At 48.7% G+C, this 16,821-nt stretch overlaps 1 protein-coding gene across 1 annotated transcript in view; it reads left to right on the top strand.

The window, feature by feature from the left end:
• Positions 1–16,436, top strand: part of pkn2a (protein kinase N2a) — a 34,321-nt gene extending 17,885 nt beyond the window's left edge. The window contains exons 5-23 of the mRNA XM_084480912.1: positions 702–831; positions 1,298–1,443; positions 2,712–2,925; positions 4,650–4,835; positions 5,098–5,207; positions 6,220–6,363; positions 8,386–8,461; positions 9,622–9,778; positions 10,386–10,512; positions 10,698–10,834; positions 11,357–11,432; positions 11,528–11,619; positions 12,119–12,295; positions 13,054–13,116; positions 13,354–13,430; positions 13,751–13,893; positions 14,255–14,362; positions 15,135–15,215; positions 16,184–16,436. Coding sequence (XP_084337038.1) covers positions 702–831; positions 1,298–1,443; positions 2,712–2,925; positions 4,650–4,835; positions 5,098–5,207; positions 6,220–6,363; positions 8,386–8,461; positions 9,622–9,778; positions 10,386–10,512; positions 10,698–10,834; positions 11,357–11,432; positions 11,528–11,619; positions 12,119–12,295; positions 13,054–13,116; positions 13,354–13,430; positions 13,751–13,893; positions 14,255–14,362; positions 15,135–15,215; positions 16,184–16,387 — 2,448 coding nt within the window. The 3' untranslated portion in view covers positions 16,388–16,436. The remainder of the gene's footprint in view (positions 1–701; positions 832–1,297; positions 1,444–2,711; positions 2,926–4,649; positions 4,836–5,097; positions 5,208–6,219; positions 6,364–8,385; positions 8,462–9,621; positions 9,779–10,385; positions 10,513–10,697; positions 10,835–11,356; positions 11,433–11,527; positions 11,620–12,118; positions 12,296–13,053; positions 13,117–13,353; positions 13,431–13,750; positions 13,894–14,254; positions 14,363–15,134; positions 15,216–16,183) is intronic.
• Positions 16,437–16,821: the final 385 nt, after the last annotated feature.

The following is a 16,821-nucleotide window of genomic DNA, read 5'->3' as shown; positions in this document are numbered from 1 at the left end:
TAAAACCAGCTTGGATGAGTCATGTCGGTCTCCCCTCGTGGCCAGAGGGGAGTGTAAGGCTGTGAGCAGTGTAGAGAGGGGAGGCAGGACCGACGGGCGGTGGGGAGGAAGGGGGAGGGGGGCCTGAGAGCGGCGTCCCCATGATGTCATAGAGGAAATGCCTGCGAGACGGAGGTCTTTCCTGTGGACTCCGCCGTCACCGCCATGACTGAAACATCTGAAGAATTCTGGGTGGAGTTTGCTTACTCCTGTGTGTGTGTGTGTGTGTGTGTGTGTGGCTACTCTCAGACCCCGGGCAGCACACCATGACATTCCAGGGGTATTTGTGGTGAATAAGAGTTTCCATGTGGTCATTGACTTACTTGGCTCCCGTTAAGGGCATGAATGAATGGCCCTTGGCTGTTTGTACGGCAGACTCCCAGCAACGCTTTGTGTCTGGCCCCGTGTTTTGTATTGGAGGTCATGCTATACACCCGTCTGGGCTACTGTAATGTGCTGTACGTTAAACAGAAGTGGAAGTGGCCCATGTTTATCAAATACTTACTCTTATTCCTGCTTGTATCCAGTGAAGCTATTTTGACAGCTTAGATACATTATAGGCCGCCGGATACCGTTGCCATGGGATACCACCAATGTGAGTGAAATGTTTCTGCCTACGCAATGTCAAAGTGTCTCTTCGTTTCCTCGTGTTTCTTTGGCAGGATCGCAAGTTGCTTGCGGCCGCCCAACAGATGCTCCAGGACAGCAAGATGAAGATCGAGTTCATCCGCATGCAGATCCTCAAGGCCAGCCAGGCCAACGAGTTGAGCTTCGATAACAACGACGTGATGGGTGAGCTTACTGGGTTGTTTTTAAGACATATCTCCACTCTGCCTGCATTTACTTGTGTGCAGCTCAAATCCCTCTCTGGTGCTCTCTCTCTCTAGTATTCATTGGTGGTCCTGTAGAAGGGACAGCATAATTCACAACATGCGTACCGGTCGCTTGTGAATTATGGCATCTCCACAGTAGCATAACGTTGCTAAAAGCTCACTCCCTCTCTCCTGGCTTGGATTGTTTTTCCGGCTGTGGCTCACCAGCAACATGCACATGCATTGCTTATGACCTGCAGTTGACCTAAGTTGCTTACAGCTCAGAGCTCACTCCTTCTTTCTTTCTGGGTTTGATCATTGGTCATTCACAAGCAAACAGCACAACTGTTGCTTGGGTACTCTGCTCTCTCTGATCAGGTCCCAAGTAGCTCACAGCTCACTCCCTCTAACCCCGCTCTCTCTGGGTTTGATTGGTTGTTCCTCAGCCAAGCCCATCATCAGCCCTCTGGACCTGCGGGTGGAGGAGCTGTGTCACCACGCCAGGATAGAGTCTGCTGTCGCCGAGGGCGCCAAGAACGTCATGAAGCTCCTTGGAACCGGGAAGGTCACCGAGAAGAGGGCGCACTCGGAGGTTGTGTGTGTGTGTGTGTGTGTGTGTGTGTGTGTGTGTGTGTGTGTCAGGTTTTCGTCGGTCTGTAGATTGGTTGGTCGATATGCACATGCTCGACCAAATTCTCATTGGTCGGACAATGGCTCGTATTCTTTCAAAAGGAAAAAAAAACGCTTCTTGATCCATTATTTACGGGCAAGAGGGACATATGCAGACAGGAAAGGCCATATTGTGTAAGAAATAACATAATTATGAATACTATTTATATTCAAGGAATGTAGTTTCTGTTCTAATAATCGTGTGGTTTAATTAATAGACAGGTGGTCAGAACATTCTGGTTTTCACAACTTTGAACTTCCCCAACTTAAGGAAGGCTGCTAGTCTAGGCCAAATAAGTTGGTGGTGTGGCAGTACCTGGTCCTTCTATAAACGGTGGTCATGAGTTATTTAGTTCATATCTGCGATGCTCCATCAACGTTCCTGTTGAACGCCTGATAGGCTTGAAGTATGAACCTATGGGACATGAATCTTGGCCCACATCACAGGTTATCCATAGGGACCCATTATATTAAAGATCCCATATTATGCTTTTTTAGGGTTAATAATTGCATTTGGGGGTACTACTAGAATAGGGCTACATGCATACATGTAAAAAATACCCTTAGGCGCTCCGTGGCTCGTCTGGTGAGACCCGCTCTACATTGAAGCTCTGCTGAAGAGGGGATCTGAACCCATTTGACCTCCTCCAAACAGCCCCAATGGGATATTGATGCTAGCAAGTAGAGTCCAGTGAACTGTGGACAATGAGATTATTGTATAAAGATTAACTAGAGATAACATGAGGCTTTAAATGTATATATTTCATCGACCAATCGATGGTCGTAGAGTTGGTAAAATTCCAATACTGTGTGTGTGTGTGTGTGTCCATCCTATTCTGCACTGTGGTTTTCTAGGCTACAGCAGAGATGTTTTGATGCCAACTAAGAACGCAAAGGAAGAGATTTTTCTAAAAACAAAACAAATGAGTCTCTACTTCATGGGGAACAGCGTAGTGCCAGTAGGCTTAAGCCGAATTTGATGGGATTAAAAAATGAGACCACCATTACAGCTTGTACCATTAAATTAAATGGACTGTCTAAATGATGCACAAACCCATCTCCCTCCCTCTCTCTCCCTCTCATCTCTCTGTATGGCTCCCTCTCTATCTGTCTCCCACATATCATTCCCCCTCCCACCCTGCATTTTCCTCCCAATCCACCTCCCCTCCTCATGTCCCTCTCCCCCCTCAGGCCCAGGCGCGGTTCAACGAGTCCAACCAGAAGCTGGACCTGCTGCGCTACTCCCTGGAGCAGCGGCTCAGCGAGCTGCCCAAGAACCACCCTCGCAGCAGCAGCATCGTGGAGGAGCTGGCGCTGCTGTCGTCCCCGGCCCTCAGCCCCAGGGCCAGCATGCTGTCCACCCAGAACCAGTACAGCACCGTGGCCAAGCCCGCCGCCCTCACAGGTACCGGGCTGCGGGGGAGCATGTGGCTGCGGGGAGGGGTCTAGTTCTACATCATTAGCTGTCCATTGCCGGTATTGAAAGAATTCCCAAATGCTTTAATGCCGGGGCCAATCTGTGGAGCATCTTCTGGCCCAAAGACTCAAATCAAATACTGTGTTCAGTGAGATAAGCATTCTCATAACGTGTCAAAAAGCCGACATGTAACATTTGTTGTCATTATTCCCCCTCAAGCCCAGAGCACAGGGCGGTGTCAGAAGGATGCAAAGTAGTGTTTTAGAATTATCGCATCCAAGAAAACCCAGATCGTATAGAGACTTGGTTCTATAAGAATAAGCAGAGATCCTATAGAGACTTGGTTCTATAAGAATAAGCAGAGATCCCTATAGAGACTTGGTCCTATGAGAACGACCAGAGATCCTATAGAGACTTTGTCCTATAGGTACAAGCAGAAATCATATAGAGATGCAGCCCGCTTCATGGGTCTCTGTCGGCTTGCTCTCTTGCATCCATAGGATTATATTGTTTTGGAGTAGCAATATGAATCCTATTTTGCTGCGCTGAGGCATCTAGGCATGCATATATATTCTTTAGCATTTTCTTTTCAAAATCTGCCAGTTACGGCATGTGACCTGCAGTTTGGAAACCACTGGTATAGAAGAGTTTTGGATTTTCTGTTGGTTAACTGCAACCAGGACTCAACATGGCGAGTATTTATAATGTTGGTGAAGGTCATGTTTCCTGGATCACATCCACGCCAGTAAGAAATAAATGGTTGTGTATCCTGGTTCTCCCCAAACAAATGATGGTGCCAGTTTGCTCCTTTCCAACTCCTTGTAAGCTGATTTGAATTCTGAAATGGTTCAACTGGTTGGAACACATGTTGTATTGGATTCATGAACTGAACTACAATATCACGACTGCTGTGTGGACCAAGTCAGTGAGTGAGCGATCCACTTGTGGTGGATCTGAAAAGGCGCTTCACCTCTAGGACTTCACTGGGAAGCGCGTGGGGACCGGACTGGCCACGGAGCACCAGGCAGCACTGGGCAGTAGAGAGACAACGTTGAAGACTCCCTCTTAGGTCTCGTTCTGTCTTTAATATAAGGGTTGGAATTGAAGGTTTAAGCAGTGCTGGGGGTTACAGAGTAGCTGTATGCAGCGCTGGTGTGAGGTCATTGGAAACACGACACACTTAAGTTCCAGTTTTTAAGTTCCAATTTTGTACACTGCAAAGTCTCAAAGGAATTGCACGCCAGCACGAGTGCTTGTCGAGATAACAGCCTGCGAACAAAGAGCACACACACACTGTTCTGGATGATGGATCACCAGAAGAGAGCAAATATAATTGTAACTGGAGTGCATTCCCTCATTACCAGCTTGTTATAATTTTTAGTCAGAGAACGTTGACATAGGAGGAGGAGGAGGAGGAGCGTGAAAAGTTGGTTCATGATCTAATTAAATCATTTTACAATGTACCTGTATGTTCAAGCAAGTCTATCTTTTCAAATGAACATACACAGCTGGATGGGATGTGACAAAAGACCAAAAGGCCAATACTGCGGCAAAGCGGCACAACTAGGGGTGGGACACAGTAGGGAATGTTAGTCTTGGCCCTGGTTGTTTTAACATAGTGTCCTGAAACGTTAACCAGCAAAGGAAGATATTGCTGAGCGTTTCCTTGGGGGACCCCGAGCCTGTGATGACCCGTGTGGCGCCCCCTCCAGGCACGCTGGACGTCAGGCTGATGGGCTGCCAGGACCTGCTGGAGAGCGTGCCGGGCCGCTCCAAGGCCGCGTCGGTGGCGCTGCCGGGCTGGAGCCCCAGCGAGACGCGCTCCTCCTTCATCAGCAGAGCCAACCGCAACCGGGGCGCCAGCGCACGCAACCTCACCAAGAGCGAAGACCTCTCCAGTACGCCACACACTCTGTCTGACTGTCTGTCGCTCCATCTATTTATGTATCTCTGTCCATCCATCTCTCAATACATCTACATCTTTAAAGCTCTGTCCAATCACCTCATCAAATATTTCACTCTAACCATCAGCCCTATTAATTTATAAACTCTGTAAATGTATCACTCTAGCCATCACCCTATTCATTTAAAAAATCTGTAAAAGTATCACTCTCTAGTCATCACCCCTGTTTCTTTATAACCATGTTGTGTTCCACACAGATGAGATCAGCGCGGTGCTGAAGTTGGACAACACGGTGGTGGGCCAGACCGGCTGGAGGCCCGGAAGTAACCAGTCCTGGGACCAGAAGTTTACGTTGGAGCTGGACCGGGTAACAAGCACGCGCCTTCTGCTTCTGTGTGTGAGGGGTTTAACAGGAAAGCAGTCTAGCTGACCACCAAAACCACTAGTGGACGCTAGGGCATGTGGTCAACTAATGCTTCAGCTCTGGTTTAACAGGGTGCACTAATAAAGCAGTGACCTTGCATAAACAGCCTTTGAATGACCCACCCAGTGGACATGCGACTGCTACAAAGCAGTCACATTGTTGATTCAGTCAAACGGTTTCTCCAGCTATGATAAGCATGCTGGAGGTTTTGTCCAATAAGATCGGGGCTCCTTTGCAAACAGCCTGTGGCCAAACCAAAGCAAAGCCAATGGAGGTCTCTGCTTTGAGAAGAAACCTCACGTGTGGCAAGGTCAGGCGTTGTGTTGTCGAGCAAGGCACATTTAAAATGTGCACAATTAGCCACAGTTTAAAATGTTGTCATTTTGGACGGCACTGCAAATATATTGGTTGGCACGATGCATCGATGCGGTGCACTGTCTCAGAGTTTAAATACCTTCCACTTCGAAGAGTCTCCTCTCTGCGGAAAGGCATGGCGAGGTAGGGGGCTTGTACCCTGTAGAGACCAGAGGGAACCAACAGTGTCTTAACGCAGGGTAACGCACCCACACTGGTTGTATTTTATACCTTTTTGAGGAGAGTGGATCATTGTTATGGATGTAAGAAGTATGATGGGGGCACCCTGGTGGTTCCCCAGGCAGAGGGCATACCATACCCCGTCCTTACCGCAGCGACCAGGGTTCGATTCCTGCTTGTGGTCCTTTGCTGCATGTATTCCCCTCTCTCTCCCATACCTTCCTGTCTTACTCGATAACTTGACAATAAAAAGGATAAAACCTTCAAAAATGTTTCTTTAAAAAAAATTAAGTAACATGATATATCAACTGTGATTGATCAAGTAATAGACTACTTTTGGGGAGTACGGCCCCTGAAAGGCAGCCGTTGTGAAGGCCCGTCTGTGTTGGGTGGTAAACCCTGACCCGTGTGTGCCCACCAGTCCCGTGAGCTGGAGATCTCTGTGTACTGGAGGGACTGGCGCTCGCTGTGTGCCGTCAAGTTCCTGCGTCTGGAGGACTTCCTGGACAACCAGCGCCACGGCATGTGTCTCTACCTGGAGCCTCAGGGCATGCTGTTTGCAGAGGTACACACACACACACACACACACACACACACACACACACACACACACACACACACACACACACACACACACACACGTACACACACACACACACACACACACACACACACACACACACATGTGTACACACGCACACACACACACACACACGTGTACACACACACACACACACGTGTACACACACACACACACACACAGGTACACACACATGTACATGTACACACTCACACTCTCTCACTGTGTGAGGACATGTTGTTCCCTGAGGTCGCACACTAGACACACCATGTTGTTACATAATGTGCTGCAGCCTGTTTTGGCCAGTGGCCTTTTTCCATTATACTCTACTGGACTGGCTTGGTGGGACGCCCAGCACGGCTGGAATATGCATCTCCTTTACAACAGGGCTGCCTGAAGGTGTGTCTTTAACTGATGTCTTGAGTCAATGACTCGACAACACACACACTTACTGTAGCCTATTTAGTTTTATATTATAGCCTACCGCTAAATCTGATTGACTATTTGAAGACCTATTTAATATATCTAGGTTGTTTCAGAGAGACGGAACACACGTGATGATATGACGATGAGGACTTCAGTTTGATGCTTAATATTTCCCTTTTGCTTCCTCATCTCAATGGCTCAATGAGAGCAAAGTTGTGTTGACACTACAGACGATGCTTCACACATATTTCCCCCGAGTGCCACACAATGTCCTTGACATTAGGAAAAAACATGCAGAATATTGATACCAGCGATCTCAAACTAGGGAATATTGTGTCCAGTCCAAATAACTAACATCACTGCGTTGCACTTCTATCAAACCTGCATTACCCTTTTTAATTAAGCTTTTATAGTTATAGTATACAAACTAATAATAACGAACCAAGCTGCTCCAAACCTCATGCCATACTCGGCTTGCATTGCATGAGTCCTTATGAGTTATGGTAGTTTTACAATCTGAGAATAGCTCCGAGTAGCAGCCCGGGCGGAGGCAGAGCAGCCCTCTGCTGGGTGCGGCGCCCCCCCCCTCGGAGACGCTCCCCCCCCTCGGAGACGCTCCGTCTCGGGCGCCACTCGGCAAAACACATCACTGAAACTGGTGATGAAACAGCAAATCGGCGCAGCGGCATGGTTTGACTCGGCCAGAAGTGCAAATGGAAAACAGGTCTCTCAGGAGTAACAGGAGTAACTTGGTATTAAAAAAGATACAATTCAAAATGAAATAGAACAGGCACACACCAGCGTCAGCTGTGAACTCCATGGGGCTCAGTTCTCAGTTTAATCAGAATTTCCTTTTTTTTTCACCTTTTTCCTGAAGCCATCCCATTTATTTCAAACAAATTTAAATGATGTAATACTCAGAAAGCCATCACACAAAAAGGTGTATTGGAACGGTAAAGCACTTTACATCACCTTGGGCAGCAGTAGCTCAGGAGGTGAAGTAGATTGTCAGGCAACCGAAAGGTTGCTGGTGCGATTCCTGGCTCCTCCTAGCTAGGTGTCAACGTGTCCCTGAGCAAGCTCCCCAACCTAACTGCTCCAGGGAGGACTGTTGGATCCCTTGCTAGCTGTGAGTCCGTCGGTGTGTTAATATGTGTATGAACAGGTGTATGTGTGTGGATGAATGGCTGAGTGTGTGGATGAATGGCTGAGTGTGTGGATGAATGGCTGAGTGTGTGGATGAACGGGTGAATGTGGATGAACGGCTGAATGTAAGCCGCTAGTGCAAAGCTCTTACTGCTTAGAACAGAGATCTGTGAAGACCGTTTTCCAGGAACCAGATTCCAAAATGCCACGGGTTAATTTGAGAGGGTGGATATATTTCATGGTTGTAACGTCATTTTGAAAACGAAATCTATAGGTGCAGTGAAAATATAAATCTAGTGAAGGTCTGTGCTTCTTGGCCTATTTGACAGACGGTACCAAAATCAATGCATAGTAAAAACCATGACCTGTGTCTCTGTGGTGCCTCTGAGTGTGTGCTCTGTGGTCTTCATGGCTGATGAACCTGCTCTTGTTCAGGTGACCTTCTTCAACCCCGTCATCGAGCGAAGGCCCAGGCTCCAGAGACAGAAGAAGATCTTCTCCAAGCAGCAAGGTGAGCCGCCCCCCCCCTCACCAGGTCTCCTTCTGCTGTCCTCATGGGCACCGGGAGGTTTGATGTCTTGTAAAACTTTACCCACAGGAACTGAAGTCTGATCATTCAGCAGTACCAATACAAAAGGCTACTTTTGAGAAGGAAAGACCTGAACTTATTACCTTATCACGTTAGTTTTCATGTAGGAGTTCTGAGAGAGAAGTCCATCCCCCTCTAGTGTTCAGACTGTGTATTAGAAAATGAGGACATCTTCATATCCTGATGTTCATCCTGGGTTTTACCATCCTGTGTTTGTTTTACGACGTCCTGTTTCATGACGTCTACTGCCACAAGAATATCAGATTTGAATGAAAGGAATGAAACGTTCAGAGGGAAGGTTTCATGTTTGGTGGAGGATCTACTCCTCTTTTGACATAACTGGAAAGAATAATTTCAAACAGCTGTATAACTGTATAAAGGAAGACCTTGCCCGATGGTGTGATTTAACTTTATCAGGAAGAATATCCCTCATTAAGATGAATATTCTTCCTAGAATTCATTTTTAAGCAGGCATGCTCCCAATACCAACCTCACCTGAGTACTGGGAAAGGATACAAAATCTTGTCTCAGACTTTATCTGGTGAGGGTAACATCCCAAAATCCGGACCTCCATTCTCTTTCAGCCTACTAATGCAGGTGGTTTAGGGCTACCGGATCTTAAACTGTACTACATCAGCTTTATATGGGTAGAAATCGAACAGAAAGGAACAGAAAGGAACATAGTGTACCCTCATAAACTTGAAAATTTTGTATTTGCTGCACTCTCTCCAAAACATTGTATTTCAAAATATGGCCTCATTATTGCCCACGCAATTCATTGCTGGCAACAAATTGAGACTTTACTCAGATGGATTTCTCTTTGGCATTCGCAAACACCCATTTTCAGAAACAATAGAATGGGGTGATTATGTGTCTCTGACCTCTATAATTGTACTGTTGTGAATCCTCCTCATAAAGAAAAATGTTTGGTGGACGTTGGTGGTCATATATACTTATTGTCCCGGTAGAGTCTCTCTTTCCGTGGTTACAAATAAAAACAACTCTATTTCCCTGGTTCCTACTGTTCTCCAGCTCCACGGTTTGAGCCCGTCATAACCCTCCTCTCCTCCCCCCTCCCCCAGGGAAAACCTTCCTGCGGGCCCCTCAGATGAACATCAACATCGCCACGTGGGGCCGGCTGGTGAGGAGGGCCATCCCCACGGTCAGCACCAACTCCTTCAGCCCCCAGGCGGTGGACTCTGGGCCCAGCAGTCAGCCGGGCTCCCCCACACCCTCCAGGTACCTCCAGACCCACTGGTCACTACTCAGTCACGCTCATGTCACCTCCGACAGGTCGTCAGAGGGGTAAAGCCACACGCCCAGACCCACACAGGGTACAGTACATATTCACTGCATGGGAGTGAAGCTAGAGAAGGACATCTGCAGAGGCCAGCCAGTGTACGCTAGATTTGAACTGGACCAATCCCTCCCCTCCCTTCAGGCCTCCCGCTTCCAAAGCCACTCCCCAGTAACGGTCAAGGCATTTTATTTTTGCCTGCAAAAAAATGCAAAAAAAATGCATTGTAATGAATCGCCTACCCTAGCTTGAATAACATCCTACATTCTACATTCGGCCGCTTGGATCAAAGTGTCTAAATTGCTGAATGACTGAGTAGTTTGTGAACAGTGAATGGGGATTTAGGAGGAGTGAGGCCCTCTGGGGGGGAGGCCAACTGAACCCGGGAGGAGTTCAGGGCCTTTTCTGAGGGCCGTGACTGCTGGCTGGCTGTTGAGTATTTTACGCTACACACAGCCTGGCTCAGGAGAGTTGAGCCGCCTCAAGTCTTGGTAGGATGGATTACCTAATGATGAATGGGGATAATATGTGTGTACTGTTCCCACCCAGTGACCCACTGGTGACCAAGCTCGACTTTGACAAGGAGCCAATCCCGGTACCCAAGCACTACCCTGTGCCTGATGACATCAGAGAACCCCTGACGCAGGACAAGATGGCCGACAAGGAGGAGGTGCAGGTACGGTAACAACGGCGACGGCGGTGGAATGAGGATGGAGAGACTGCACTCACTTCCTGCAAGATGTCTGACCCCTTAGTGTGATTGATTGTTTTTGCTAGCTAACCCTAACCTCTTTAAGGAACAAAGTTTTCTGCATGGCTTAAAACTATGGCTGATAGTTGAGTCTCTCACCATGTGTCCAGGACGCCCTGGCGTCGTTTGACTTCCTGAACAAGAGGAACAGCATGGCGGTGAAGACGGAGCTGGACCACCTGGTGGACGCTGAGCTACAGCAGCCCGACCTGGAGCTCAGCGCCCTGCAGCAGGACAACCAGCTCAGGTAGGGCTCCCTCCTCACCGGGGAAGCTTCACCGTTACGGAGGTCATGTTTCCAAAGATGTAAAGCTGTAACATTATCAAAGCCGAATCATTCAAAATGATGTGAAGCTTTTTACATTTACAAATATGTAAAGCTTTTTACATCTACAAAGATGTAAAGCTTTTACCATTAGACTTGTGTAAACAAAGATGCAAAGTTCCAAAGATGCTTAGAGAAGAGAACTGTAGGTTGAAGGGATTATGAACCCAGTCTATTAATTCATCTATTAATGAATTGGGGGATGCAGTTGGATATCGAAGAAAAACAAATCTTCAAAATACCTTCAATAGAAAGATAAAGAAGGAACATCTTTGGACTGTTGCGTGTTGTTTATCTTTGTTGTTATGCAACGTGTTTTAGACTGATACTGTTAAAAAGAAGGGTTGCCTGATTATTTAAAGAGAGACACCAATTGATTTATGACCAGGGTAAGAGTTTCACATATCGAGTAAACAGCGCATCTTCCACCACTTGTGCATTCAGGGAAGAAGAGCATTTCCACTTCAGCCTGAAGGACTTCAAGTGCGTGGCGGTGCTCGGTCGAGGTCACTTTGGAAAGGTACACATGGAGACTGTAGAGGGGACGGGTGGAGGCTGCGTCTCCTACCGGGTGCATCAAAGCGGCCTTCTCTGAGCTGTCTGTTCTCCCGCCAGGTGCTGCTGGCAGAGTATAAGAGCACCGGCGAGATGTTCGCCATCAAAGCCCTGAAGAAGGGAGACATCGTGGCTCGTGATGAGGTGGACAGGTACTGAGCATTAGGATGATGATAATACCAACTACTAACGATACATATGCACTGTGAGGCAAGGCTCAAAGTGCTTTGTGTTGGACGTCTGAAAATGGCAATTAGATTGATTTTATTTATTTATTAATTTCTAAGTGTCATTTAAGGGGGTTACACTCCACAGATTGTTCTGTGAAGCTCCAAATATACACGTCTGTATTACACAGCTTTGTTAAATACTATTTTCTGGTTGGTCAAGCAGTGTCATTTCTGTACGGCAGGCCTGCCATGAACAACAGACCGTTGCTACGGACACTATTCCAGCCATAACTGGCTATTTTAAGCGCAAGCATAAAAAACTTATTTTTTTCTCTGGTCATTATTGTGAAATAAACCAAACGCGTCTGCAACAACCGTCACAGCTTTATTGTTATTATCGTTATTATTATTATTATCCTGTTACCCCTTACATCACACAGGGTGTAGCGCCTGTGTGTGACGTCTGCCTCTCTGCCCCCAGCCTGATGTGTGAGAAGCGTATCTTCGAGACGGTGAACAGCGTGCGCCACCCCTTCCTGGTCAACCTGTTTGCGTGCTTCCAGACCCAGGAGCACGTGTGCTTCGTCATGGAGTACGCCGCGGGGGGGGACCTGATGATGCACATCCACGCCGACGTCTTCTCCGAGCCCCGCGCCATGTGAGTCTCCGAGACGACTCGGACCCCCCCCACACACAAACAAACGGCGGCACTAGACGTTTACATTTAGGGAATTTAGCAGACGCTTTTATCCAAAGCGACTTACACCGGTTAATGCACACGTTCACACACCGACGACGGAGTCAACCACCACGCAGGGCGACAGCCAGCTCGTCAGGAACAATTAGGGTTGGGCGTCTCGCTCAGGGACACCTCGACACTCAGCTAGGAGGAGCCGGGGATCGAACTAGCAACCTTCGGGTTACCAGCCAACCCGCTCTACCTCCTGAGCTAAGCCGACCCCACCGCCAAACAACCGCCAAACAACCGCCAAACAACCGCCACAAACAAAGGCCCTGAGACGCATGAGTTTGTTTGGTCGGTTGTCGTCACTGTTTGGTTGTTATGGCGACAGCAGTGTGACTGTTTGTCTGTCTGTCAAAGCAACCTGTTGTCGTTCCGTTGAGCTGAGCACTGACCACGCAGTGTCTGCATGTGTCTGCTGGCTGAGAGTCAGTGTTCGAGCAAATGCAATCTCATCACTGCTGTGCATTCTCTTTAGATCAGATTGAGAATGGTTCCACTCTGTTACGGAACAATTGGTTTATGTTGTTTAACTGTGAAAAGATGCTTTCTCTCAGTCTGGAGGATTGTGTTCTCGTCCTAAAGACCCAGTCTGGTGGATTCCCTCCTGGACGCCCGACTCCTCTCTGGCTCCGTTTGTCTTGGTTTTGATCTGTTGATGTTTTGTTTTTCAGATTCTACGCCGCATGTGTTGTATTAGGATTACAGTTCTTACATGACCATAAGATTGTGTACAGGTGAGAATTTACTTTTATAAAACGGATACTTCTGTTCCTTGATTATGATTGGCTGGAAGCCAATCTAAAATACTAGGGCTTAGAACGTAAAATACTATAAAGAGCCGGAGCTAGTCTCGTGGCTTGTTGGTAGCCCTGTGGCCCTGGGGTTTTCTTCCTCTGTGGTTGTGGGATAAGATAAGACTTTACTAATACCTCTCTTAATAACGTGTCTGTTGATCTTTACGGTGCATTCAGAGATCTAAAGCTGGATAATCTGCTGCTGGACACGGAGGGTTATGTGAAGATTGCAGACTTTGGTCTTTGCAAAGAAGGTAAGCTGTCTGTACTGGTCTGAAGGTGAGGCCCGTGTTGTCCAGGGGCCCCACATCCTGTTGCATACAATACATAAAGAATTAAGGAATATTAAAGTATGACATGTTACACTAAGAAGTATTTCCTTTGACCTTTATTGGACAACAAAATGGTCCGTTGAAGATAAACATAATCAATGTCATGGTTCAAGGGTTGCACGCCATTCCTCTGAAAGAGAAACCAGCGGTGCGTGGGGCGTATTCTACCTGCTGGGGTGGGGGCTGAATCCCCTTCAGTGTGACTGCATTGAGCTGCCCCTCACGGTGTCCCCCTCCTCCAGGGATGGGTTTCCGGGACCGCACCAGTACGTTCTGCGGCACGCCCGAGTTCCTGGCGCCCGAGGTTCTGACGGAGACGTCGTACACGCGGGCCGTGGACTGGTGGGGCCTGGGGGTCCTCATCTTCGAGATGCTGGTCGGGGAGGTGAGCCATTGGACTGCGCCTCTTCAGACTGGTTTAGGAGCTGTTCTCTGAGTCACGTACCCAGTGGAGAACGTCTGTCTGGAGCGGACAGGCCTAATGCCCACCCAAGGCCTGTCTATGACCGGCCAGGGCCTCTCTTCCCTGATGGGTTGGGGGTTTGAGACCCCACCTGCTGTACGGTTCTGGGTTCATTGTTCATCGCAGTGCAAACACACACACACACGTTCCCCTGAGGGTCTGTCACACATTAGAGGAAACCACACATTTGCAGCGTGTTCACACATTAGCGGACCGTCCCGGGAGCCTTGTCTCTGCCGCTCTGTGCGGCTGTGTTCTGAATCCGTGTGTCTCTCCCTCCCAGTCCCCGTTCCCCGGTGACGATGAGGAGGAGGTGTTCGACAGCATCGTCAACGACGAGGTGCGCTACCCGCGGTTCCTCTCCACCGAGGCCATCTCCATCATGAGGAGGGTGAGTTCTCCTCGCTCACAGCAACACAGAACCGGTCCTCTGACAAACGCTCTCCGTTTAATAACGTTTCACGCCCGACTCTAATCCGAAACTCCATTGAAAAGTAACAGTTTCCATAGCTTTTCTTGGGTTTGTTGTCATGACACTATGGAACCCGGGGGGTAAAACATGAATGATCCAGATGAAGGCCGACCACCAGCCCATGCTTCCGTTCTGGGATCAATAACACATATCTTGGCTCACCGGGTAGAGCGTGTACAATTACGGCTCAGTCCTTATCGCAGCAACCCGGGTTTGATTCCTGCCCGTGGTTCTTTGCTGCATGTCCTCCCCTCTATCTCTTTACCATCTATCTCATTCTATCATAAAGCATAAAAAAAAAAATCTTTAAATAAATAACGTACATCTTATCTTCCCTTTAGGGAAGTGATTCTTGAACGCTGATTGGCTGTTACGTTACGTCACCCAGGGAGTGAACGCTGATTGGCTGTCATCACACGAATGTCGCGGCAAAGTTTGAATATTTCAACTCCAGCGAAATTGTCGCGCTGCAAATCCTCGTGAAGGCACTCGCCCGTGACAGGGCTTTCATGCCGCGCCGTCAATCAAATCTTGTCGCAGGTTTTTCTAGCGTCAAATTTCGCCCGATTCGCGTCTCTACGTTGACTTTGTATGGAGTCGTGTCGCCCCGTCGCGTTTGGCGTGAACGCACAATGAGGGCTGGGTCCGTGAGGCTGTAGGGGTCTGACGCTCTGCTGTGTCCGGTCCACAGCTGCTGAGACGGAGCCCGGAGAGACGGCTGGGCGCCGGAGAGAAGGACGCCGAGGAGGTGAAGAAGCACCTGTTCTTCAGGGTAAGCTCCTGTTGCCTCACATCCTCATGAGTCCTGGTTCTAGTGGACCAGGACCTGTAGCCTCACGTCCTCATGAGTCCTGGTTCTAGTGGACCAGGACCTGTAGCCTCACGTCCTCATGAGTCCTGGTTCTAGTGGACCAGGACCTGTAGCCTCACGTCCTCATGAGTCCTTGTTCTAGTGGACCAGGACCTGTAGCCTCACATCCTCATGAGTCCTGGTTCTAGTGGACCAGGACCTGTAGCCTCACGTCCTCATGAGTCCTGGTTCTAGTGGACCAGGACCTGTAGCCTCACATCCTCATGAGTCCTGGTTCTAGTGGACCAGGACCTGTAGCCTCACATCCTCATGAGTCCTGGTTCTAGTGGACCAGGACCTGTAGCCTCACATCCTCATGAGTCCTGGTTCTAGTGGACCAGGACCTGTTGCCTCACATCCTCATGAGTCCTGGTTCTAGTGGACCAGGACCTGTTGTCTCCCAGCCTGGGGAAGGAAAATGTTTTTGCCATGAACAGGTAAGAAATGAGAGGATCACAAAGACCGAATTCCTCCTTTTTGATAATACGTGTGTCTGTGACCGTGAGCCCGTCTGTGTTGATCTTCATCTGATATTCATACCGCATCCTTCAACCAGACGGCCACTATGGTGACATAACGCTTTACATAGGCAGGACATTTTGATCAGATACAATCTGTTAAAGGACAACTGTTGAATGACCAGATGATTTCCGGGTCTTTCATACAGATTTTTGCGCAAGAATCATTGAACTACAAAAACAGATTATTTAAATCGTGGCTGGTACCACTACCACTTCTGCTACTTGTTTTTACTTATTTTTAGATCTTTTTTATTTTTCTTCATCTTATTTACTTTATCCTGTGTTGTTGCTGCCATGTGGCTGCTATGTACTCCTGTGTACTTGTGTACGATAAGATGAAATGAAAGTGATCCCGATTGTCTCCGTCAGAACCTGGACTGGAACGGGCTGCTGGCCAAGAAGGTGAAGCCCCCGTTCGTGCCCACCATCCAGGGGAGCAGCGACGTCAGCAACTTCGACAACGAGTTCACGTCGGAGGCGCCCATCCTGACCCCGCCCCGGGAGCCGCGGCCGCTCGGAGCCGACGAGCAGAACATGTTCCACGACTTTGACTATATCGCCGACTGGTGCTAGCTCCCCCCGGTCCCCCGCGCTCTCTCTCACACACACACACGACACACGACACGCACACACACACGACACACACACACACACACACACACACACACACACACACACACACACACACACACACACACACACACACACACACACACACACACACACACACACACACACACACACACACACACACTCACACGACACACACTCACACACACACGACACACACTCACACACACACACGCACACACACTGTGAACCAACCCACACAGCAAAGACTGTAGCTCGCGCTCTTATTGTGTTGACCAGTTTTATAGGATCGTCAGGTGGTTGCCCGACGACCGCACCGAGGGGGGACGTTGCCCCGCGGGGCCTCTGTGCGGCCGGGGGAAGAGAGAAGTCCGCCTCCCCCCCGCCGCGCCAACACCTCTCGCTCTATATTTTTT

This window comes from Micromesistius poutassou (genome assembly GCF_964030765.1).
Source record: "Micromesistius poutassou genome assembly, chromosome: 16".
In the NCBI taxonomy this organism is placed as follows: domain Eukaryota; kingdom Metazoa; phylum Chordata; class Actinopteri; order Gadiformes; family Gadidae; genus Micromesistius; species Micromesistius poutassou.
The sequence above is the reverse complement of the archived record's forward strand: the minus strand, read 5'-3'. Positions and strand labels throughout refer to the sequence as shown.